The sequence below is a fragment of the Gallus gallus genome, chromosome 3 (assembly GCF_016699485.2).
Source record: "Gallus gallus isolate bGalGal1 chromosome 3, bGalGal1.mat.broiler.GRCg7b, whole genome shotgun sequence".
Classification (NCBI taxonomy): Eukaryota; Metazoa; Chordata; class Aves; order Galliformes; family Phasianidae; genus Gallus; species Gallus gallus.
In genome coordinates, this window is record NC_052534.1 from 17,597,372 (window position 1) to 17,622,125 (window position 24,754).

Here is a 24,754-nt window from a genome sequence, read left to right on the forward strand (position 1 = left end):
TATTGTTTATGCAGTGCATTTGTTTTGCTTATCTACTGCATTTCATGGGAATACAAACCGGAATGTATCAGATGACAATAAAAGTACCATAGATTCCAAGACGTTCTTTTGCAATTTTTCTTCACAAATCTTGATTGCAAAAAAGCTATCAACTGAAGGAACCGCTTTCACCTCACACCACAAATAACTAATAGTAGCTGCTTCATGAGCAGATGCAAGAAATGCTGCAGAAAGGGGCTATGCCATAGAAAATGTGTTGAAAATTATCCTTTGATGCATACTTAGAAGAGTGCTTTCTACCTGATGTGGAACAACCACCATTTTTAAACGTGTAGGGGGATACTGTAAGTTAAAAGGTTGAAAAAGATACTAATATGATTTTTGAATATAAACATTCCTGCCTACTTGCTTACGTAAGTAGTTTTACTAAGTCAGTTAAAGAGGGTCAATACATTTCAAAACATACTTTTGTACTAAGTTGTACTAAGAAACAATGTCTTCTTAAAACATCTCAAATCCCTACCACAACTCTAGATATCGCCCTGGCTAAATATTTGGATTCTGAGTTATTTCATGACACTTAGATATAATTAATTTCTATTACGCAGTGCACAGATGTAGAGACTGAAGCTCAGACGTAGAAGGGCTTTTCCCCTTTGTTCCATGGAGAAATAAGAAACAAGGTAGGCTTTGAGCTGAAATTCACACTGTGGAGTTTCCACCCCAGACACAAGGCAGCGCTAAGGCACTGACTGGGATTGCTGTGGCCTATTCTAAGATATAAGGCAAGAACTCAAAGCACCACAAACAAATCTGAAAGTGTCGGTGCAGGTGCTTCTTCCGTAAGAGAAGGAAACCTTCTAGCCTTGGCTAAAAGTTGCCACTGCACAGAACCACAGACTGCCTGAGGCTGGCAGGGACCTCTGGGTCCATCAGGTCCCTGCTCAAGCAGGGACATTCAGTGCAGGCTGCCCACGCCCACATACAGTCTCCAAGGAGGAGACTCCATAGCCTCTCTGGGCAACCTGTGCTCTGTCATCTGCACAGCACAGAACTGCTGCCTGATGTTCAGACAGCTCTAGCTGGAACCAGCAATACCTGAGGATGCTCAGCTCTTCTTTGTGCCATTGCCTGCCAAGAAGTTTATTGCACATTCCCAGATAAATGGAGGATAAGCATCTCAAATAGACATACACCAGACTTTGTAACTTCACTGCAGAAACTGCTCTCAGATGTCAAAGTAATGACTGCTGATAAATTCAGTAAATCCAGCTGGAATCCATGCTCAGCTGCATTTCAAGAGGAATGGTTATAGCAGACCGTAATTTGAGGGCTCAAACATATGTTCAAGTGTAGAACAGAAAAAAAACCACACAGCACATTTGTAAAGCAGTGTGCTCTTCAGGACACAAACTATACCTTCTTTTTGAAGCACCTTGTATACCACAAGTGCCTAAAGGTAGTGGTTAAAAAAAATAATCACTAAAAGGTAATAACATAAAAACTAATTTTGCTGTCTTGCATTTAATTTACTGATGAGACGTGAATGTTAAATTAACAACAAATAGCTCTACTTACTGGAAAAAATATCAACATAAAGCCTCTTCTGTCCAAGGATTATGAGGTGTTTAACCTCAAAGCTTTGTCATGCCAGAGGGAAGTTATTCCCTTTGTTGGTAGATCCGGTTGCAAGAAGTGATAAAACAGCTTTTTGCCATTATTACACTGAAGGATAAGCTAAATCCCTACAGGACAGAGTGAGATATGCATCTTATTGTATACCTTCCATTAGAACATGCAATATGAACTAAATCCCTGCAGAGAAAGAAAACCCTAGTGTTTTTAGGATGTTATTGACCCGTGAGAACAATTTTAAATGCTCTGAAGGAACAAGCTACCTTTGACACTCTGTCAGATATAACACCTTTCCTGCGTTGTCATTTTAACACTCAAGCAACACACAAAGCAATTAAGTTGTAATAAAAATAATTGCAAACCTCCAAATTTAATTTTCTTGTTCTTGCTCACATAAAATGTCCAGAACAACTCAAAATGATTTTTCTTTTTCTTTCTCTCCAGAATGGCAGGGAGAGATGATCTGAAACTAACTGCTACTCCATCCCATCAGAGAGTGTGAAATTTCAATGCTGTACCTTTGATTAACCTTATACTTATGAATTATTTCTGCTAAGACTACTCTTATGCATAATTTTAAGCAAAATGGAAGGCCTTGTAACAGAGACCACAAATCAACAGCTTGCCAATTCACATTTTTATAGCTGAGATACCAAATTTTTTAAAGGTTCTTGTCTCCTTGTATTCTTCCCTACCTTCTCAATCCCAACTGAGGATTTGTTCTGTTTACCGGAAGTATGAACAAATATTATCATTCTCAAAGGAAAAATACAGTAAGAAAGGTGTTACTGCTAATAAAATCATTTCCATGTGACACTTAAATTGAAGAATCTCGAGTTAAACATAGCCTAAAAGTGTATGTTCTGTTGGCCTACAGCATGCACAATGGGTAAAAAAAAGATTAAAATCAGTGACAAACCCTACTTAACTGCAACAGAGTTTTGGTATCTCTCTTTCTGCCCTGAAATTCATATTAAACATTGAAAATAAATATTAACCTACTTTCGAAGAAGTGAAAGGTAGCATTGGCATCTCTCAGTCACAAACTTCCAGCTTATGGCAACATACAATAGATTAACTGAGGAGGAAAATATGCTTCTATCATCAGGTCAACATATATATGGGAAAAGGTCTACGCATCCCGTATATGTATTTTAATTTGGAAGTTATTTCATTAAGATTAATATCCCAGTATGACTTCATATATGCTAAAAATATCTATAAAATTTTCACATGCAGATGACTTGAAACTGAAATGCTCCTACAAACACTTTCAAGGTTTTAGGTTCTCAGCATTTTTTCCCTTTTCTTTCCTCTTTCGTATGGACTGAATACATCACAGGAGCCTGTGTTTACTGAAAGCCTTCAGCTCAAGTCAGAACTTCATTTTTGCTGACTTTTGATGTCTTCTCTCTTTCACCTTCAAGAACTGACTAAATATTATCAACTGCTAAGAAAGGTAGCTCTGTTCCTTAATAGAGTCTTGCTTGTTCACTTGTCTTGAACAGGAAGTAAACACCTTCCCTGTAGGAAAATCCAACAGTGCATGAGGGACCTATGTCATATACACCCTACAATTATTTTTCTTACACTCTTCTTTCCCTCAGAAATTCTTCTCCAGTGATTGAAGCCACTTTTACACACAGTTCTCAGAATACAAAATTGCCATCAAACACACTTAAAATGGATTGTCCCAATTCTAAATGGCAAAGTTTATACATAATTTCAAGTATATTCTTCTGCAAAAGTTTCATTTGAAGACATACATATATATATCTCTTTTAATTTCTGAAGTACTAAAGGCAGGGCCACATATAGCACTGCATGGCAAGTTCAACAACAGTTCTGAACTATTCAAGACAATAAAAAAAGGCTTAGGAAAATACCACCGTGAATCATTATTTGAAAACAAGCCAACAGCTAATTTGGAGCAGACTAATATTATTGCAAGACCCCTCACAAGTCTAAAGCCGTTAGTCTTTTTTCTTTTCTCTGTAATTACAGTGAAATTAATAGATATGTTCTGGGATTTAAATGATGATCAGAGTAGTTTTCAGCAGTTTTACTGGCAAAAGTTCCTTCCTTAGAAATATTTTATTTCAAAGCTGTTTTTATTACACTTCCCAGTTGAATGGAGGAATGCAAGGTCATGGTCACATCTTGTATTTCTCTGACAGACAGGAAATTAACACAACCCAACAAACCAACATACAGAGCACAAAAAGCTTCATCAGATGATACCAAGGAGAATGAGAGAGATTACAAGAACACCTATTTTTGAAAAGATGTTTCTCCACCAAGGCTGTAATCCATGTTCTTATAGGCATTAGTGACTGACACCAAGCGTACCTAAGTTTGACTCTGGAATACAGGGACTTCAGGTATAATATATGTGACTTCAACAGGCACAGGCTTTGCTCTTCCTTCCTGGACAGATGGAGGAATCTGTGGCTGTAAGCCACCAGAGGGATCATTTTTGCTCTCAGAAGCTTAGAAGACCTCCTTTGAACATAGAGCTTTTTTCCAGACAGAATCCATTCCCCTCCAATTTCTTTCAAAATATTACACACTGACTACTGGGACAAATGCTAATTTTAACCTCTCTACATATTAAACAACTTACAGTAAATGAAAATACGATTAATTAATTTTGCTTTAAATTCAGCAAAGTATTTCTCTTCAAGCAAACATTCTAGCATTACAATGCTGTTTCGATGTTTGTGAATTTAGTCACTTAGAGTATCATAACTCTTAAATGATATAAAGCAAATGTATGTTCAACACAACTAAGAGATTTAAAAGGATTTAGTATGCAACTACAAAAGAAAAAAAAGGCTCTTTAGGATATGGCAACTTCACTGAAAAACTGAGCATACATTATGCGGCATCACCTTCTGCATTTCCTGAGAGTAAATCTGTTTTGCTTACTCAGTGGAAAGCAAGCAAAAAAGAAACATTTACAGTACATCTCAATGGTTTCAGTACTGTAGCTAAGATGCCAAAAAAGTACTGCAAGATAAATCAGGGCTGTAATACAAATTCAATATAATCAAAACCATCCAGGAATAAGTTAGCAAAAGTTCACCCGCCTGACTGAATGGAACTCTTCCTGGTCCAGTACAATTATCTATTTTTACTCTGGAAATGAAGTTTTCCTAAAGGGCTCTGAAATGTGATCAGTTGTAATAGCTTAGGGTTTCTACCTGAAGCTCTGCCTACCTGTACTGATCAACCAGTGGTACTGTATAATTTGTATTTTGTATTAATAAGCCAAGGTTTTAAGGCATTTGCTCATTCAGCAGATAGATACTGCATAGATATTTTGGTCTTGTTTTTGTTATCTTGTTGAATAGATATTTTGGTCTTGTTTTCACTGTTCAGGCACCAATGAGTACTTAAAAGCACATCCATTGATTATTACTTACTAAGAGTTGAAGTACACGTTGAAATATCATCAGAGAGGAAGGACAAGTGATTTTGGAACAAGCTACAGCCAATTATAGAAACTTACACATAGCTTTCCAAAGTCAATTACCCTATTGCAGCACACTCTCTGCCACTCAGGGAAGCTGAAAATTTCCAAGAAAGAGGAATATTCAAATCTTCCAAATCTCATCTCTTTAATAAAGCTGAAAATCAAGTATCTGGTTATGTTTACTGTAGACTTTTGCTCTTCATTGACCAGCATTATTTCGTTTCCCATTTGAAACATACTGCGACCTCCCATTAGGTTAAAGGTACATGAGAAGAACTACACACACAGGGAAAGCCCTGGAACAAACTGCTATTATTTTAGCTGTACAAAGGGTCAGCTTTAATGCAGTCTTAACACACAGACTCGTTCTTTTCAAGAATGAGCACAGCTGATGCTGTTTTTTTCCCAGTCCATTTAATACAAAAGGAGCTCTCTTATTTATTGCTTTTCTCTCATTATCAGCTAATTATATCTTCCACAGACTACAGTCCATAGGCCCAGCAGACTGCTACTCAAGTCCTACTGCTTTGTTGTTCAAGGCAAGGTGAGGGAAATTTGTTTTTCAAGCATGCAGAACCTGGAGTCTGTAAGTGGCAGAGATGAGGGTCCCAGCATCTCCCAGCTGCTCCTTAGCAGAGCACCAACCTGGCATGTCTTTTTTGTTATTGCATTAATGCTTGATTCAAAGCAGTGCTTTTTTCTAGACAAACCCCAATGCTTAATTAGTACAATTAAAAGCCCATAAGAATCCCTTGGACTGCCTAATGAAGTAGCTGCGATGCTTTGTTTTTAAGTGCACTTTATTTTTTTCTATGTGTGTTACTTTTAATTTGGTTGACCACTGAATTATAAATGACATTTTTTATTCAGATTCTGGTCTCTGCACTCTGCTCTTTGCTTTCAGTTCTGTGCAAGACTAACAAAGCGCAGCATGATGTTTGCATAGCTGACAAAGAACAATAATTAGCATTGAAACAGCAAACGGATTAATAAAACCAGAATAAACCTCACGTATTATCAGCTTAAGACTAAGTAAAATTGAAAAAAAAATGCATAAAATTGAGAAAACACAACTCGGATTGTTGAGTACCATGAAAACAAAATCCAGAGAAAGAAAAAGAAGCCATTTGTTCAGTCACAGGGAAAGCTCTTCCTGGACCCTTGCACAACAGATTATCTGCATTTGGATTCAGATTCAGAACAAAAAACAACCATGAAATTGCTATACATTCCTCGTCCATTCATCATCTATATTAAAATCCAAGTATGCCAATGTGCTGCTAATACTGTGGCATGAATGGGAGCACCTAATTTGTGGTACCCATTTGCCTCCAGCCTCTCCATTCTGGGAAATCATGGGAAACCAAGAATTCCTATTCTAGCACAGAGTAAATGACTTAAACAAGATTAAAGCCAAAAATCTGTATTGTTTCCACACAAATGACCACCATGCAGCACCTCATGCTCTACAGCATGAATCAGGATATTTGCAACATGTGAAACACTGAACGAAGTAGCAGCAGCAGATTCCGCCTTTCAGCTGAAGGTTCAGAAACAATCCTCAAAAATCTAACCTAAAGGATTTATTTTTATTTTTTAAGATCTGTATTTTTAACCTTCCTGTGGGAAGGGAATTAAGTTTTTAATTGATCGATAATGCAACATTCACATTACACAAAAGACATTAATGCATATTTTGTATAAGAAGTGAAAAGAAGAGCATCATCTGTGTTAAATATAGCAGAAGCTGACAAGTTTCAAAACTGGAAGGTAGATAGGTGGAAAATATTTTGTCTAAAATCTCTATGTAGTTCTTAGGAGCAGTTAATGCTGCTGACATAAATAACTCCCTTTGGAACTATTGTATACACATGTATATGTATAATCAGCTCTGCAGGCCAGGCCAAATGTACTAGATAACAATTATCCTTTTCCTGGAATTAGGCAGGGAGCTGTTTCATAACAAAGTCTTGTTATTAAGATTGGTACTTGGCAAACATTCCCTTGCTTTTTGAAAAAACAAGAGCTTTCTATTTCTTTCTGCTTCTAATATTCGTGCCAAGTCACCAGAAACAAAATATAAAATGGGTAAGAGGAGGTTAAAATGCTCTATCATCACAGCCTTTGCATTTTCATAGAATTTCTTTTTGAAGTATCAAAATGTAAATACTGAAGTACAGCTGTAACGGTGTTTAAACAGTGTGTGGCACACAACTCTGTGAGATATAACAGAATTCTGAATACCAGAACCATAACTTAAATCCATAGCACAAAACTGCCCTGGCAGTTTCCTTATCACCACTTCTGGCAGCTCCCTGACCTCTCCTTCCCTGCCTTCTGTCTCCGAACCCATAGATAGAAGCTTTCTGTATTGTATCACAAAGGATAGATTTCAAAAGAGGTAGCATCAAGATTAGTAAGGGTATAGGTACTGTTTAACTTGAGTTTTTCCATTAAAAAGTTCACATAAAAGTGTGAGAGAAGCAGTTTAACTGGGACCAGATAGAGCAGCCATACACATTGTAATACATGCTTTCCACACATCTAAGACTGAACCTCTTCTGCACATTCTTCCTCTTCTATCCCTATTGATGTGCCTGCATTCATGTATAAATAGCAGATTTTGAAAAATACCAGGAATGTTTTTTAAGAGTTTTCTGATGTTATACATCTTTAGTGTTTAGCTCTGGTGGAATATGCAACCCAGCACTGTTTATTTTATTTTGCTTTCATCCCACTAAACATGCTGCTGGGCTGCACGTTTTTACTCTTCCCTAGTGGCTCCTAACTTGGTCCTTCCAGTTGTCAAGCATCAGTCTTCATCACTTCTTAACAACAGATTAACAGCCTTGCTTGGGTCCTCTTCATTTCTACGGTCTGTCCAGTGAAGGATGCTGATGATGACAGAAGCAGATGGTAGCAAAGGAAGGGCAATAACCACCCACCTTCCAGGAGTTCCAAGCCCCACACATCTGTTGATATACAAATGCTTTCAGACACAGACAGTTACTTCAACGTAAGCCTTTCAAAGGGACAGGGTGGAAAATCCTCCAGGAGTACCTATACAGAAGAACTAATTGTACCATTCAGACTGATCAGTTTAGAAGCTGTCAGAAAGCAAAGTGAGTCCCCTGGACAGTTACATTCTGATGTTCACAGACAGCTGGAATTTCACAGGAACTGTTTGTGCAGTCAAGATCCCCTGTTCACTAGAAAAGAGGGATGAATACGTTTGAATGAACTACAGCTTCAAAGTGCACAAAATACCACAAAACTTCGCTCAGTATCCTCTGACCTCGGAAAAATATCTGAAAGTTAGAAGCATTATGGCCAACAGTCGACTTGCTTTACCAGCTTTCATAATAAAGACTTTTTTGCCACCATCACAGTGTACAACACCAACCACTAAAAATGTTTTGTTTATGTAAGGAGCCTTTTTCACCCATCTAAAAAAATACCAGTTCCCTAGGCATTCAACTTATTGTATATAGATGCCATTTCCATTAAATTTTATTTATAAACTTCAAAGCTGAACACTACAAAATTCCAGATCCAGCCAGCTTTAAGAGGACAGGACAAGTGTGGCATTATTTCAATGTCTTCTTTATGCACTCCAATCCACAATGATATACCAGATCCACATTCCTTTAAAGTTAGGTCACTGACAAATGTTAAGCCTTGGGCTTAAAAACCTGACAAAACCTGTTGTGCTGAAACAATTGGTTACCTGCCCAGAGCCATAAGCATGAGTGATAGTTCGCAAAAATTGTTCGCCCCCCTCTACTGAACCATTTCCCCCCACCGAAAACCCTAACAATATTCAAATGTGTATTTTTAAATACAAAGGGCCTAAACCAAAGCTAGTTTGACTACATTCTGAATTTATGTAACGTAGGAGAACCTGCATTTTAAGTAACCCTGTTAAAACACACACATTTTATAAAACTGGATGATTTCCAATTAGCCTTGTAAGAAAGATGCCTGGAAAAGAAGCTGTTCTGAAGATTTTAGGCTCAAAATATAGTAAAAATTAGAGTGTGGAACAGTAGTCATTTAAAACTATCTCATGTACAGCATTAGTAATCTCTTCAGCACTGCAAAGTAACTACAGATAAACCAGATTGCTTCTTCTTCAGCATATACCCATCCCTCTGCAAGGCTACACCCAATTGCATTGTGTTTTTAACTCCCACCAACATGTCTTTGTTGACAATGGTCTCACAGTATGCTAAACTGAATTTGCAATGCAACAAGAGAATATAACATTTAGACATCTTGTAGATTACTCAGAGAAGAAAGTGTTTGGTTCCACGCCAATAACACCACCTTCTTCAGCATGGCCAATTTCTACTTACCATATTTTGAGCTAAAAGTGAGTGACAGCAACTAGAGGCTGGGTGTTCCTTAGCAGATGGATGAAAATATTTAATTTGCATACTGCAAGCATCTTCTCATTGAGAAAACTCAGTTGCATTAATTACAAGGAATTCCAGAAAAGAAACAGTGAACTTTTGATAGGGGTATGTAGAGCATGCTAAAAAAGACAGATGGCTTAAAGGTCAGATTCTATCCTTATTTTGACTGCTAACATTCAGACGAACATTTATCAAATTATTTATAATTTATGTAGTAACGTCACAGTGAGGAAGTGCAAGATTAAAAAAAGCATCTTGGTTCAAGATCCTAATCAGAGTAGTTCAAACAAACAAAAAGAACCCAACACACGGTATTTCTGAAATAGTCTGGGAATCATTATTTATCCGAAAGAAGAACTTTTCAGTGCTCTTACCCAGAGCAAGAACAGAAACCCAGATTACAAATCAAATCTCATTCTCCTCCTCAAGACTATGGGATACAGATGAAGTTTAACAGTCCTGGCTCCGGAGCAAGAAAAACAGCAAAATTAGTGCACCCACTTTGACAGTGAAAAGCATGCTTGACTGATTCAGTAACTGTTCAACCTCCTGCATACCTTTGTATATAGCATTACATAAAAGTGTTCATCTCTTCTTAACGATTAAACAGCTACAAGTTTGATGGTAAGCTGTTTGAACAATTAACATTTTTCCATTTGTAAGAGGAATAACTGGCAGGGGAAAGCTGACTTGCACTTTATATTATCCTTATTTTCATCTGCTTTTACCTTAAGGAAAAAAAACCTTTATTCACTTTGACATTTTCCACATTGGATATTTCTCCCAGTCTGATATTCTCAGAAGTTTAAAATTAGTTCATTTCAACGAGACAAAACACATACAACTGTCTGAGAATAACTTGTAGCTCCAACTTTTAGAGCAAGGAGGCAGCTGTTGGACAACAGGGAGACAAGGAGACATTTACTATCCCAGTGAAAAACCATGCAGTCTGGCTCAAGTGCAACTCAGAAAAAAAATAACCTTGCATAAAAGCTTAGGAGTGTGTTATGGCAATAGGGAATTCAATTTTAGAAATAGCTTCTTGGACTGACAGTGATCTTGACTGCCCAGAACCAGCAGGCTGTGGTAGAATTCCCTTGTGACTGTTGCTTCCTGTAGCTTGTGTACTTTCATGGGATCTCCAAAAGTAGCAGATAAAGAGGTGTCTATGAAGTAGAGGGCAGAAAGGATTAAAAACCTGGAGCAATGCAAAATTGCTCAGTCCTAGCACAATTTAGCAGATATGCTGAAAACACAAGGGGGCAACTCACTGAAACAGATGTTCTGACAAAGAAAAAACAGTCAGGACATTTACAGTTGGGGTTGCTGAAAATATTTTCCAGCGCATCTTTTGGGGGAAATACGGGTTTTGGTTAAACTATGCAGACATGACACATTCCTTCAGTGCTCTCTCAGCTATTTCTGCATTAGTTTGTTTCACATAATGTAGGTGTACATTGTGTCTTGGAAAAGACTTAGTGGGCTTTCAAACAATCCCCAGGAAGAAAAGGCAGCCTTTTTTTTCTAGAAAGAACTAATTTGCTTCAAAAATATTCATGTAGCACAACAAAATTAGGTTCCTGATTTGGATCCTTCTGAGAAAAGTTATGCTGGTAATGCAAAGATCAACTTGTAAGAACACTTGGGAAGAAATTCGGTTCATCTCTTCTGGATCTTCTGATTATTTTGTTGTTGTTGTTTTTAAATTAAATATTTATGAAATATTTGCAAAACAGTTACCCACGCTGAGAACTAACAACAATAAAAATAAGCAAACTGCTTACCTTATCCTGGCTATATGCTGTTGCACAGGCTGATGCTGAAAATGGTCAGGCCACTGATGGTGAAGGCAGAAGGACGGGGAAGGCTGAAGACAGCAGGCAGGCTGATATATGGGTGTGTGTTTTCGGCAAATAGATGCTGAATACTCAGTATGTGGCTGCATGCAGCATGAAGTCATAGGAGATGGTGCTGAGCTGCTAACCACTGAATGACATTCTTGCCTGTTATTATGGTTACTTAAAGAATGATGGTACGGGCAAGGGTGGCAGCATTGCGACAACATCTGCTGAGTTCTTTGGTTGTCTAAAGGCAGAAAGGATGGTTTGATTGTACCATTAAATTGTAGGCAGCCATTTGGATTTGCTTTTGCTCTTGGTGTTTCCTTGGATGGGAGCTGCTGGAAAGCAACGTCTCCATCATTAGTGGCAACAATACCTGGGCTGGTAGCATTTGACAAGATGCTGCCATTGCTCAGGACCACAGACTCACTGACATCACTCATTGCCATGCTCCAAGTTCTTGACAGACAAGAGATGTTCCTGGAGAAATAAAAATAAAGAAAAGTTTACAGAGCTGCCGTGTTTTTGGATGCTCAGAAATAACTTTACCTTTTACATTAGTAAAACTCCTCTCATCATCTCACAGGCAAACGGAAAGGAGTAACATATACAGTCAGGAAGGTTTTGAAGGACCTTCTTGTTCAACAAAAAGTTACATTTTGGTTTAATTGCTTAGCATTTATGTAACTCAAATGACAGACTCTGGGTCACAGCCAACAAGTTATGGCTGAGAAGCGGGGGAACAAGATCATGTTGTATAAGACTAAGTAACAGCTACTCTTTATGAAAATAGACTACAGTATAAACTGCGTAACCATCCACACCTTGCACTGCAGTTTGCCTGTGTTCTTTGAAAGCCAGCAGAAGAGAGGACCACACAGCATAGATTGTTTAATAATCACTGATGCGGTGGTTTTGGTAATTTTCCTTCTCATCCTCCCATTTCCACTGAAAACCACGGCTATTCATATTTTTGATGATACTCTTTTAAAAATGCTTTATTTAAATGAATCAAACCTTTGTCAAAATTGTTGGGTGGTAGACCAGGTCTTTAGCAGAAGCCCAAAATGAATTGTTATCAACACTGAAAATCTGTAATACAATCACATGTCTTTCCTAAGCTTCAAAAAGATTTTAGGATTCAATTACTACTGACTGAAAAGCTCATCCATCCCATGATATATTCCAAAGGCAATTAAGAAATGCACTGTATTGAAAATAAAGGATGCTAAAGACTTTTTTTTTTCTTTTTTGAGGAAAACCTCTATCAGTGAAAGCTATTTATTTTGGAAAGGTGCATGAGGAGCTTAGTTCAAAATCAGAATTTAGAATAGCTTATTTCCTTGCATTAATTATAACTGTGCTTTAATGAGACTTGAAAAGAAGTTGAATTATTTTGAAAAGTAACAGGAAAGGAGAAACATCACATTGAGCTAGGAAAGAGATTGCTTCCCAAGTAACATAGCTTTTTTGGATGGGGAGGGAGGAGAAAAGAGGAAGAACAATGAGGAAGGACAAACACTAATTACATATATGCTATTTAGAAGAATATCCCAACATTTGCTTAAAAACCAGAAACAGTTCATTACAACCAGTTTGGCTAGTGGTGTTAGCTATCTAATACTGAACTTAATCAACAATAACACAAGTGGAAATTGCAAGGTTTGCATTATGGACACTGAACTTTACAGAAAGACACAACACAAAGACAGATAAGCAAGAAAGTTTCTAGCTTGTTTTCTTTTCTACTACCTTTGGAGAGTGCTCAGCGCTAAGCCTGCCCAGCCAGCTGAGCTATTTAATTGCCTGAATGCTAATTCTGAGCAGAAAGTGCTTTGCACAGAGGAATGTTGCCCCCAGCAGCCCCCCTGCGCGGGATCTCCCTGAGACATAACTAAATCCTTCACTTCTGAAACGAAAATTAATCCCGGGCTATTTGTTCTAGATCATGAGCAGAGCCAGATTCCCTGGGAAGTCACTTGCATTTAGATAAGCACTCAGAGCAGAAGGTTTTTCCAGAGTCTAATTCCACACATTCCTGCCCTGTATCCCCTCCCCACGTCAAGCGCCTTGAGGACTTTTCACAGGACACAGAGAGTAAATTCAAGTGGTCAGCTAAAGTTTGTTTCGAGCTGAAGAGATGCACTGGTAATGCGAAATGCTGCTGTGTTTGAACAGTTGAATTTGGTCAGAACTGCAGGCAGCTTCAAAGACCACTGGAGTGGACAGAGCCTTAGCAGACAGCAAAGCAGAGAAAGCTCCCACTGAGTGGGCTGGCAGTGTTTTGGGCACTGCTGACTAATTATTTTCACGTTCACTCGTATATAACAGTTAGGGTGCACAGTGGTGGGGTTACATTCCTTGCTCTAAATTAGCTCGATACTTTTGTATCATTGTTTGAAACTGCAAACCAACCAAAGTTACAGCTCTGCAAATTATTATTACAACCAAACACCAGGCACGGAGATGCTGCAGCTATCTAGTCCTTCCAGAAGGCAAACCACATCCTTTTCACTTTAAGCCCAGGCCATCTGTGCATGCAGTGGTTGAGACAGCACTCCATAACTTTTAGTAGCTGTTTCCCATCACTCTGTGAAGGAAAGCAGGCATTTCTGCATGAGGTGAATCCACAGCACAGGCTCAGTTTGAGGGCTCATGCCCTGAGAACCAGCGCTCTCTGTGTGGGTTTAGGACGTTTGTGGCATCTGTGCCCTGTTGAGCAACAACATGGGAGTTAGGGCTTCTGCTCCAGCCAGCCCTGCAGCCAACACTTAGTATGATCAAAGATGAAAATACTTATTTTCAACTGATGTAATATCTACCTTCATGCTTTCAGTTTAAACACAGTCTTCAGAACGTGAATGCTTCAGAAACCAGTAAATTCAAAGACAAGCCAGAGATCCATCAGCAGCACCACAACATCTGAGCAACATAATTCTGATTCTGTTCTCCTAGTGAACAGATTATACAGCAACTACTTCAAGCTATAAAAATTAACAGACCAAACTCACTCTTTTTCCCTTCATAAGCCTTGAGAAACACTTGAGCTCTACCCACCCAATTTCATTGAGTCTGAGCAAGCATGGAAGCATCTGCTCACCTTCAAGTTCTCTCCAAGCTGCATGAAAGTCAGCATAACTACTCTGCATGCCTATGGTAGCCATGTGATGAGGTGCTGTGTTCCACTGCAGCTTAGAAGAACTAAGGCTTACACCAACAATCAAAGTAAAATGAGCTGTACTGTTTATTTTCATTTGCGTTGGTAGCTTCATTTGGTATTCTTTAACGGAGCGGTGGGTTGTGGTTTTGTTTGGTTGGTTTGGTTTTCTGATTTTTGTTTTGTTTTACTTTTATTATCTCAACTCACAACTGAGGGCTTGGAAGTAACAGACATTCTGAGCAATAGGGTGATGGATATAATACCAGCTTTAATACACACAGTCCTAGATAATAGGAGATCCAATGCAATTAGAAAAAAATGTTAATCTAGATGTTTAATATGCTACACTTGGTTATCCATCCCTCTTCACCCCTCCAGTTGGACACACGGTATTTTAAACATAAACGACTATTTAGAAATCATGCCAGCTGCACCGCTAGTGGAAGAACACCAGAATTATCTTCAATTACCCTACGCTTGACCACAGGAACTGCTAAGAAGGCACTTCAGCCATACGGTTTGGAACAGCGTCATGTCTGGAAAGTACCATAGTCTGCAGAGGCAATGCTACGCAGTGACAGTTTTATGGAGTAATCTCTTTATTATTTGTAGAGCTAACAATGAACACGGCTTACCCGGCAGACATCTGCCATCTACACTGAAAGCCCTTCAGGAAATAAAGTAATGCGGCACCACACTGAAACTATGTAGGATTTGGTGTTCCCTAACCAGTGTGTTCATTTGAGACTTGGATTAAGTTCACCTGTTCCTCTGGCTTCAACTGAACTATTTTTTCTTCACTTTAAAGTCTCCTTAAAAAAGACTTAAAGAAACATTGGTTCAACAAATCCCATCTGGACTCATAATGCCTGCAATTGAGAAAGACAGAAGTGCAAGTGCAAGAGGCAACAATGTAGTGGAAATTCAGTATAACCTGGTATATTAGCACAGATAATTTATAGACTGATAGAAGAGCTAATTTCTGCATTGTTGGGGTTTTAAAAACATTTAATAAAAGATGCATATACTCAAAATCTCCATCTTGCACTAAAATAAAGCTAAACTGTTGTATGAGATTTTTTTATTATTATTTTTTTTAATTTAAGGTAGGACAAAGCCCAGATTTCACTGAAGAGTTAAGGAAAGCCTTGCAGCTGCAGTCAGCATCCTACCATTCAGCCAAATGAACTGCTCCGGGTTGTGCGGTCCTTCCAGACCCGTCCGCCACAAAGCGCGATCGTTCGGATGTGAACTTACTGCCTGAAGGGGAAAAAAAAAAGAAAGAAGTCTTTTCATGTCAAAAGTTCATCTAAAGCAGTTCAATTCAAAAAGTAGAGCATTCTTGAAATAAGCAACATTTAACAATCCCATAGCTACCTATTAAGACTCCTTCCAGATGAAATGTTATAATGGACTTAGAGTCCCTTAAGAGGCTACAGGTTTTTTCATGTGGCAAATGGGTTACGCGGTCTCAAACTGTAAACTTGGATAAATCCTCTCCAGACTTCGTTTGCTGTGCCAGTGAGCGCACAGCCACTCTCAGGAGGGTTTTCTCCTCCTTCACATCACCAAAATTCTTTGCATCTTTGCTTTTTCTTAGCGTTTCCAGAAGTAACAGGTGGTGCCTGGTGTTTGATACTGTTTTTTATGGGAGACGCCTAGTTATCTATCATTGCAGTGTTCTTTAGCAAGACAAACAGCTTTTTAATGTTTTATGGGTGTTGATCTCCATTTTGGCTCTCAGCTAGACATTTTTTAAATTCTCTAGCTCTTATGCATTCATATGTGGTGCTTGGTTTCTCTCAATACCCTGATTCTTGCTTTTCTATTTCAGCTGTTAACCACTAGGTCTTCCCTGAAAAGCCTGCACTTTACAGAACACAGGCACTCGCTAGAAACAAGGATTCCCTGTCTCTTCCACTCTGTTCTCAGGTATTTAAAGTATATTTCAGACAGTTTATCTTCAAGAAGATTCTTCCATGAGCACACGGGTTTATGTGATTAATGCAACCGCCTCACTTTGAGGAGCAATATGATGCAGTTCCTACTTTGGAGAGAGAGCAGTGATTATAGCCAACTTATTTTCTGAGCACTCTATAAATACACATTTTCCCAATTAATGTCTCCCCAGTAAGGAGCAGGCTTTCAGCAGTCTGTGCACTTCTACCATGCGGCAGTAGTTAGAAGACAGTTAGGAAGCAGAAGAGATTTGCAGAATGGAAATTTCCCCTCTTTCATATTGTACCTACTTTTTCAAAAAAAAAAAAAAAAAAAAAAAAAAAAGAAGGAAAAAAGAGCCAATTCTTCCATCCCTCCCAACAGCCCGACCCGCTATGAAGCTGTCCCATCCTGAACCTGAGCCACCATGATTTCATTTCCTGCATCGCAGGCTGGCTGAGGAATGGCAATTCCTGTGACAGGGAGTTTCCAGATGTCCCCACGCCAGCGCGTAGCTCACGGTGCAGATGGGCACTGGTGAGTCAGTGTTGCCGAGCTGGCACACGGAGCCACTCACCACCACCACCAGCTGTGCGAGCTGGGAAAGGCTGCAGAGGGTGGGAAAGATTGCTCAAGAAATGCAAACATCTATTTTGCTTTTAAGCTAAAGTTACTTTTCTTGGCACAAACAACAGCAGACCATTTACAGAAATCGTTTGCCAGGCTCTGCTTAAAGAAATCAATTGCAGTGCTTTAGCTAGAAAGTCAGAGCTCATAATAATTAAGCTAAAAATAGAAGTAACAAGGAGCCCTGAAAATTCTTTTCTAGAAGTTTTGTGCTGTGATTAAATTTTAAAATAAATTAAACATATATGCATAGAGGAAAAAAAAAGAGATATATGTATATATATGCACACACACACACACACATATATATATGTATAAGAAGAGCAGAAAAGAGTTTCACGTAACCAAAGCTCTGGAAAGGGAAAGAGACAGATAGAGATGGACCTGATGAGAACAAACCATCCTTCAAGAAAAGCATGCCTAGCTCTGGAAGGCACATACACCTCAGCGCAGTGTAAGAGCATGGAGATCTGTTACAAGTTGCAACGCACTGGTTACAGCTGGGAGGGTCTCAGCACCCCAAATCTTATTTACACAACTTGCTGACTTGCCCTTACCATACAGAAGATATCTAAATTGTCGTAACTGCAAAAATTCTGACCCAAGCTAGCTCGAATCCTGCTTACATAGGGGGATAACACACACACACAAAACCCACATCTTTCTTTATCTAAAAGAAGTTACTCGTATTGAAAGTCCCGCAGTTTCTGGCTCATCTTGCTGTTCCATTTACGTTACTACAGCTGTAAATGGAGGCAAAAAAGTGCTCCTAAGGATACAGCCCCAGCTACCCTCCCACCGTCCTGACCGCATCACCACCTCACACTGCAGGTTAAAGAACCACTCGACGATCTGTTTCAAAACCGGTTTTCTGTTCACATCAGAAAACTACACAGGAAAATCTTTTCAGCGTCTGCTGCCAAGAACAGCAACCCCCCCCCCCCCCCCGTTCTGACAGTAGCACCAACAGCTTACACTTCTTACGAGCGCCACGGCACCTCAGACAGGTACAAAGCGTGGAGCGGGCAGCAGAGCAGCCCGGCACCTACCGAGGCGGCAGTTTCACACCGCCAGCCCAACGACGACTTTCTTCGAAAGCGACGCACTCCCGTAGGACCTTTCCGCTTCCCCTCCCCGCCGGAGCCTCCCCGTGCCCAGCTGCGCTAGGACGGCACGGCGGCCCCACCGCTGTTGGTATGACGGCGGACCCGCTCGGACAGCCGGAGCGTGACGCGGGGCCGCTTCTCTCTGTTCTCTCGCCTCCCGCTGCAGCCTCTCGCAAGCGGAGGGCTCCGCTTACGCTACAAAGCGGCGTTTCAGCGGAAATAAACCGAATGCAGGCAGTACTCCTAGCAAGATCTACACCTTAACGCTTTCTTCTCCAGCCGGCGCGAGCTCCCTCGGCACTTACCAGGCGCGGGCCGAGCAGATCGCAGCCTCGACCCGAGCGCGGTGCCGGCCGCCCGCTCGAACAATGGCACGGTGCCGAGCAGCGCGCAGAGAGTCGCCGGCGGCGGCGGGGGCCGGGCCGGGGCGGGCGTGGCGGGGCCGGGCCCCCCTGGGGAAGAGGCCGCCTCCCCCCGCCTCAGCGCGGCACGGAGAACGGCCGCACGGCTCCTGCGCCGCGTCTGGGGGCCTCTGCCCCGCGCTGCCGCCCGTCTTTGATCCTCCTGATGAAAGCCAGTGTGGAGATTAAAGCCATATTCCGCAGCAGCGGGCACCCACTGGGACCGGTGGGTTTCAACCGCCCCGCGCCTCTCTTCTCACACACACGCACGCCTGCATAGAAAGGGAAAGTGGAATCAACTCGCCCGTAAACCGCAAGCGAGTGAAATTATCAGGGAAAGCGGCACACAGAATAGCGCCCGGTGTCACTTGGAGTGCTTTGGGAACTTGCCTCACTCCTCGTTAGTTCCCGACAACTCCCGCTCCACCTCCAGCACCGACTTCCACCGCGTGGCTGTCAGCCACCTGCAGGGACTGCACATCCGAGCGCCTGTCCGCTTACAGGCCGTAAGGTACAACAAACGAAAACCAGAGGTCATAGGATCATTAAGGTTGGAAAAGACCCCCAAGAGCACCTAGTCCAACCATCCACCTACCAACGATACTGCCCACGTCCCTCAGTGCCACATCTCCACAGTTGCAGGGACAGCGACTCCACCACCACCCCTCTGGGCAGCCCCTGTGCCACAGCATCACTGCTCTCCTTGAGAAGTTGTTTTTCCTCATACCCAGCCTGAACTTCCCCTGGTGCAGCTTGAGGCCATTCCCCCCCATCGTATCACTGCTACCACGGAGCAGAGGCAGACCCCCACCTGGCCACAACCTCCTTTCAGGCAGTTGTAGAGAGCCACAGGTCTCCCCTGCGCCTCCTCCAGACTGAACAATCCCAGTTCCCTCAGCCGCTCCCCCTAAGACCTGTACTGATCATCAAAATCACCAAGTCCTGAGGAGACTTAAACCCTCAGTTCGAGGGCCACGAGTGCAAAGCAGCACACAGTACTGGAAAGCTAGCTAAGACTTTGTTAGAGTAGGAAACACAGCACGCACTGGATCTGTGGTTGTATTCTGAGGAACTTTAAAAAATACTGCCGTGGGAAATGCCACAACTTGGTTTCAGCTTGCTCTTACCAGCTCCCAAACCTTACAGACCTCATGTTCTGGGAGACATCTGTTTCTTCCTCAGCTCTGAGTATCTCTAATGCAAATCTTAGAACTGGCATCCTCCTGGGGCAGATCTAATCATCCAGCCCACTCCACTCAGCAGCTCCTAACTCACCTGAGGCTGTCTTTGGTGAAGTACTCTCTTCTCCCTCCTCTTAAATATAGGAAGCTCTGATTTCAGGCCAAGCTGAGCTGGTAGGGTGAAGAATGTAGTTCTAGTAAAAGGAATTTCTCATTCACAGGCATCTTTACCCTTACCACAACTTGGGCTCTGTTGCCTCAGCGTTCCCCAGAAATATACATCCTAGCTCTGGACTGAGTTCAGGTGCACAACAGCTCCCCCTGCACGTCACGATCTGGCCTTTAACAGATGTTGAAAGACTTGAAAGACTTTGACACTCTGAAGGGGGAAACTTTTTTTTTGAAACCAAAGCTTCTCACCTTTCTTACTTCCAAAAAGAGTTTTACTGGCTTCAGCAGCCCATTTCCCCCCCTTCCACACAACATCAGCATCATACCTAGAAGGAGATTTTTCTGACATTAATGGATTCTTCAGCAGAAAAAATATGTTCTACCATCATAGAGTCATTCACTGCTGGTGATCCAGGACTGCTTTTACAGGGAACTCATTTCATGAATAAAACACTAATACTGCAAATACTGCAAAGCAGATAGCTTAAAACCATAAGACAAAAGAGGACCATAGTAAGGTATTTACATTCTGAATATCCAAAATACACAATAAACGCTTAGAAGTGTCACAACAATAACCTGAAAGCTTTTTTTTTTTTAAACCACAGAACTCTGCATTTTTTTTTTTTTGCAAAACTGTTTACTAATGAAGTTCTTAATTACGCAAATACTGCTGCATATCAGTTTACTGCTGATACTGCACCACATCTACTTGCTAACCATCTCAAGGCCTGTTAACATTTTCTTCCCACTTTGATATTTGGGAGGAAGAGCACTATAAAGATCAAAAGGATTACAACCTACTAAAGCTCTTGGTATTATATGTACTGCACGGATCAGTGTTACTATATCTTGACCTATCAACTCACTGCAGGTACTTTGTTCTCAAGCAAGATAGTAAAGTGAAGATATAATGTATGTTCATAGGTTACGCTAATAAAACATTTCCTGTGCAAATTAAATTTAAATACTGTATCATATTTTTGAGTTACAGGCCTATTCAATTACTGGCTTTACAGCATCTGAAAGACAAACTCAGCACTGTGAGCGGCTGCAAGAAGAAACGTTTTCCCACATACTATCCTCATAAAGCCTTGATTGTCTGATATCCCCTTCAGCGTCCACCTCTGTACTATATTCAGCTTTTAATGTTGCTACATATCCCACTGTTCATCCCCAGTGACATCAAATGCTGACTTCATCATTTGTAAGTGAACAATTAGGAGATAAAACAGTGCTCTGCACCATGTGGAATACAGGCACAGGAAAACAGGATGGAAAAGAAGGAAGCATTTAGAAAAATTAAAGACAGACTGAAGATGTCAGATTGGATCTGTGGAAACCTAGACAAGATAAATGAGTAACGCTACGCTATCTACCACCTGGAAGTGCATACACACACAGAACCTACAGGATGCCTGCACTACCAACTCAGCCTTGCTCTAAGTCAATACCAGATTCTCCAATTCAAGAAGTTCCAATCTATGGGTCTATCACAACATTTTACAAGCAACAACTTCTGCCAAATATAGTAAATTCTCAAAGCTTAGCTAAGCACAAAGGAAAAAAAAATGAGCAAAAGAAAATCTGTTACATCATATTGAATATTAAGTAATCCATGACATCTAAAAATGATAATTTGTGACCAGAGCATGAAGCCTTTGATAACAGATGGGCTATTCTAGCAAACAGAAGTACTCTGCGTCTTCTGATCAAAGAAAAAAATCCCTTAAACTTAGAAGAATTGGCAAGCCATCATAATTCATCATAAGGACCAGTTTGTTTCTTCAGAAACAAACAAAAACACTGGTTGTAAAATAACATTTTTATAGTATGCTTAACATCAACGTAAAACACGCAGTGAGCATAGTAAGATAGCTCCTAGAACAACAACAAAAACTTATGAGGAGCACCACATTCAAGATTCAACTGAATTATACTTTCACAGAATCACTGACGTTGAAAAAGACCTCTAAGATCACTTAGTCCAACTGTCCACCTACCACCAATGTGGCCCACTAAACCATGTTCCTTAGTACAATGTTTACAGTTCTTGAACACCTCCAGGGACAGTGACTCCACAACCTCCCTGGGCAGCCTGTGCCACTGCCTCACTACATCTTCTGAGAATGGTGCTCTTTGTTCTTGTTTCCACATAAATAAATCTGAGGCATTACTTCCAGAGTGACCTACGTATATAAAAAGATTACCCTAAAATGAATTGTATTTACAAGCATGGCTGACACACCGTGTTATGGGGTACAAAGTTTGATTACTCTCTATTCAAACAAGGTACAAAGAGCTCACAGACTTGATCACCATCCTCTTCTGAAGAGGACAGGCAATGCCAGCAAGCACCATCCCCTTCTCTTGGCTGGATGCCGTCACATGCCTCTGAGCTTAATATGACATTAATCACAGATACTTATTGTAACAGCAGTATCTTTCAGAGACGCAAATTCAGGAGAGGCTGAAGGACTTTGACAATGTTAAACTTTAATAGGAGAGCCAGTGGCTCTTTCTGGGTGCTCTGGGGACAAATTGATGCTAAAGCGCTATGCAAGTGCTCAGGAAAAAAAAAAATCTCAAAGGTTTTGCAATCCTTGAAGGCCAGACAGAGGACAGCTCAGACACTGCAGAAATTCTGCTGAATTGCTAATAAATTGGAGAGAATAAGGGACTATGGAATAGAAATAAAGAGCTAATTAGAGGTTAAAAAGACAGCACAAGGACTGTATGCGGCACACATGCTCTGCGAGTATTTTTATTACACCTACACTGAATTTTTATTACAATTCCTATCCACCTACAAAACTTCCTCTCTTGGACATGATATTGGTTATTGCAACTCGGATGCTACAGCCTAGCACTGGCAGTGGGCAGTTTAAATCCATCAGTGCAGTTAGAGAAATGCATTAGGGAACCAATCACTTATATTTTAGCATGAAAAGTAATACTTCTGTATAACACCTGAGGAAATACTGAGCTAGCAGAAGCTACTTGAATTATTCAGAAGCACACACTGGGATTTTCCAGATAACAACAGTAGACAGGGAGATGAGAGCAAGCACAGCACTGATAAGTTAATCAGACTGAATCAACTTGATCCATCAGGTTACCAGACCTAATTCAGCTCTAGTCCTGTCACACCATACGATTCCACAGAGAGAACTTAGTGTCTACACAGTACTCCCAAGTGGCCCTGCATCTAGAAATACGTTGTAAAGACAGATTGATTTATCTGAGGCTACAGCCACACAGATGTGATTCAGTGGCTTTAGACCTAAACTGAAGCTGCATGCATCAAGCATCATTCCCGTGATGGAAACTCAAAAATCGCACTCTGGAGCCTCTGAACAGCCAGAAGAGCTAATTCACAATCTAGGTTATACAGCCACAGATAGAAGAGAATATTTTAAAAGAATAAGAAAGGCCCCTAGAGTGAAAAATATGCTTAAATGTGTGGGTTTCTCTCTCTGAGATGAGGGATGAAGAAGACAAGTGGATGAAATACAAGGTACTAAATGTAAGAACTCACAACCTCTTACACTGGCATTGTTCTATAATTTTTTTTCTTCCCCCCAGGGGGTAAAGAAGACAAACTTTGACATAAATATAGGTTGCAATATAAGCAAAATGGATTAAGTACCATCGTGTCCCTAGCTGAAGCCTTAAGTACTGAGACTCCCACCTGACTGCTAGTCCCATGAAAATGAAATATTGTCTGATCAATGGATGACGTGAATTGGCTGTCCTTCTCCAGTTTCCACTCATCCAGACTTCATCACAAGATCTTTCATAATTTATGTCCCTAAAAAAAGCCACGGATGAAGCAAATGAAGAGACTGAGAAATCCTCAACTCTGTAAAGCAGCCTTTTTCAGCACTAGTAATACAGAAGTGTTAGACACTATTGCTATTCCTGCTCTATTTATTGGTGGATTTGGGTTTGGGGTCTCTTTTGGTGGTGTTATGGGGGATTCCTCCCCTCTACCAAATAAACACTGAATTCCTGGTTCATAACTGGGAAATTTGCACACTACATTTTATGCAACAAATCAACTTTCTTTTAATATTCTGGAAGCCGGACCTGCATTACTTCAGATGATATGACCTCACAAAGGCAAAGCACAAAAATACATTTCTGGAGGGCAAAGAATGACTTTCCTTGTCCACATAGTGCCTAGAACAATATCTTCCCAGTCCCTTGTGTAATTAAAAACTCAGGCCAATGATGCCGCAAACAAATAAAGCAGGATTCTAAGCTATTTTGATTGATTTTCTTTAAATGTTCTCAAAGTACCACAGTGACATTTTGCAGTCCTCTTTTCCCAACTGAAAAATGACTCACTGAAGTATTTCTTTAACCGTTTTTCCTTGAGATTCTGGGTTTTATCACAAACCACTGCACGTTAAGGTTGAGTTTTATGACATATAAGACTATCATGTTCAACCTATTTACAGAACAGAAACACTAACATGGGCTGAATGATCTTTCTCTGCAAAGATCTAATAGAGGTAAATCTTAAAAAACAAACAAACCAAAAAACATACAATAATCTCCAAAACTGCTTTAATATGGAAAGTTCATGAGCAAGTATTACCAACATCTGAAAGTTTTCAGACACTGATATGAAGACAACTCGTTTAAAAGTACAAGCAAATCTGGAAGCAGAATTGAGCACGTATGACTTTTGATTCATCTTTGGCTCATAACGTTTTGGAGAAATTTTTAATAGCTTATCTTCAGTTGTAACAGCTTTATCCGGCAAAGGGAGCTCCGATAATAAGCTACATTAAAATGC

The 24,754-nt window shown here is 40.5% G+C and overlaps 1 protein-coding gene across 9 annotated transcripts in view; it reads right to left on the bottom strand.

The window, feature by feature from the left end:
• DISP1 (dispatched RND transporter family member 1) overlaps positions 1-24,754 on the bottom strand; it is an 85,675-nt gene that overhangs the window by 20,330 nt on the left and 40,591 nt on the right. For 2 of the 9 annotated variants that reach the window (XM_025149294.3, XM_040698524.2), the window contains exons 1-4: positions 18,503-18,578; positions 15,699-15,786; positions 11,743-11,846; positions 11,310-11,610 (exon numbers count right to left, since the gene is read on the bottom strand). In XM_025149294.3, the coding sequence (XP_025005062.2) occupies positions 11,310-11,610; positions 11,743-11,815 (374 nt within the window). In that variant the 5' untranslated portion in view covers positions 11,816-11,846; positions 15,699-15,786; positions 18,503-18,578. Of the gene's footprint in view, positions 1-9,899; positions 11,847-15,698; positions 15,787-18,066; positions 18,579-24,754 lie in introns of those variants that run through there. The other 7 variants (XM_004935305.5, XM_040698519.2, XM_040698520.2 and 4 more) reach the window with 5 other exon arrangements.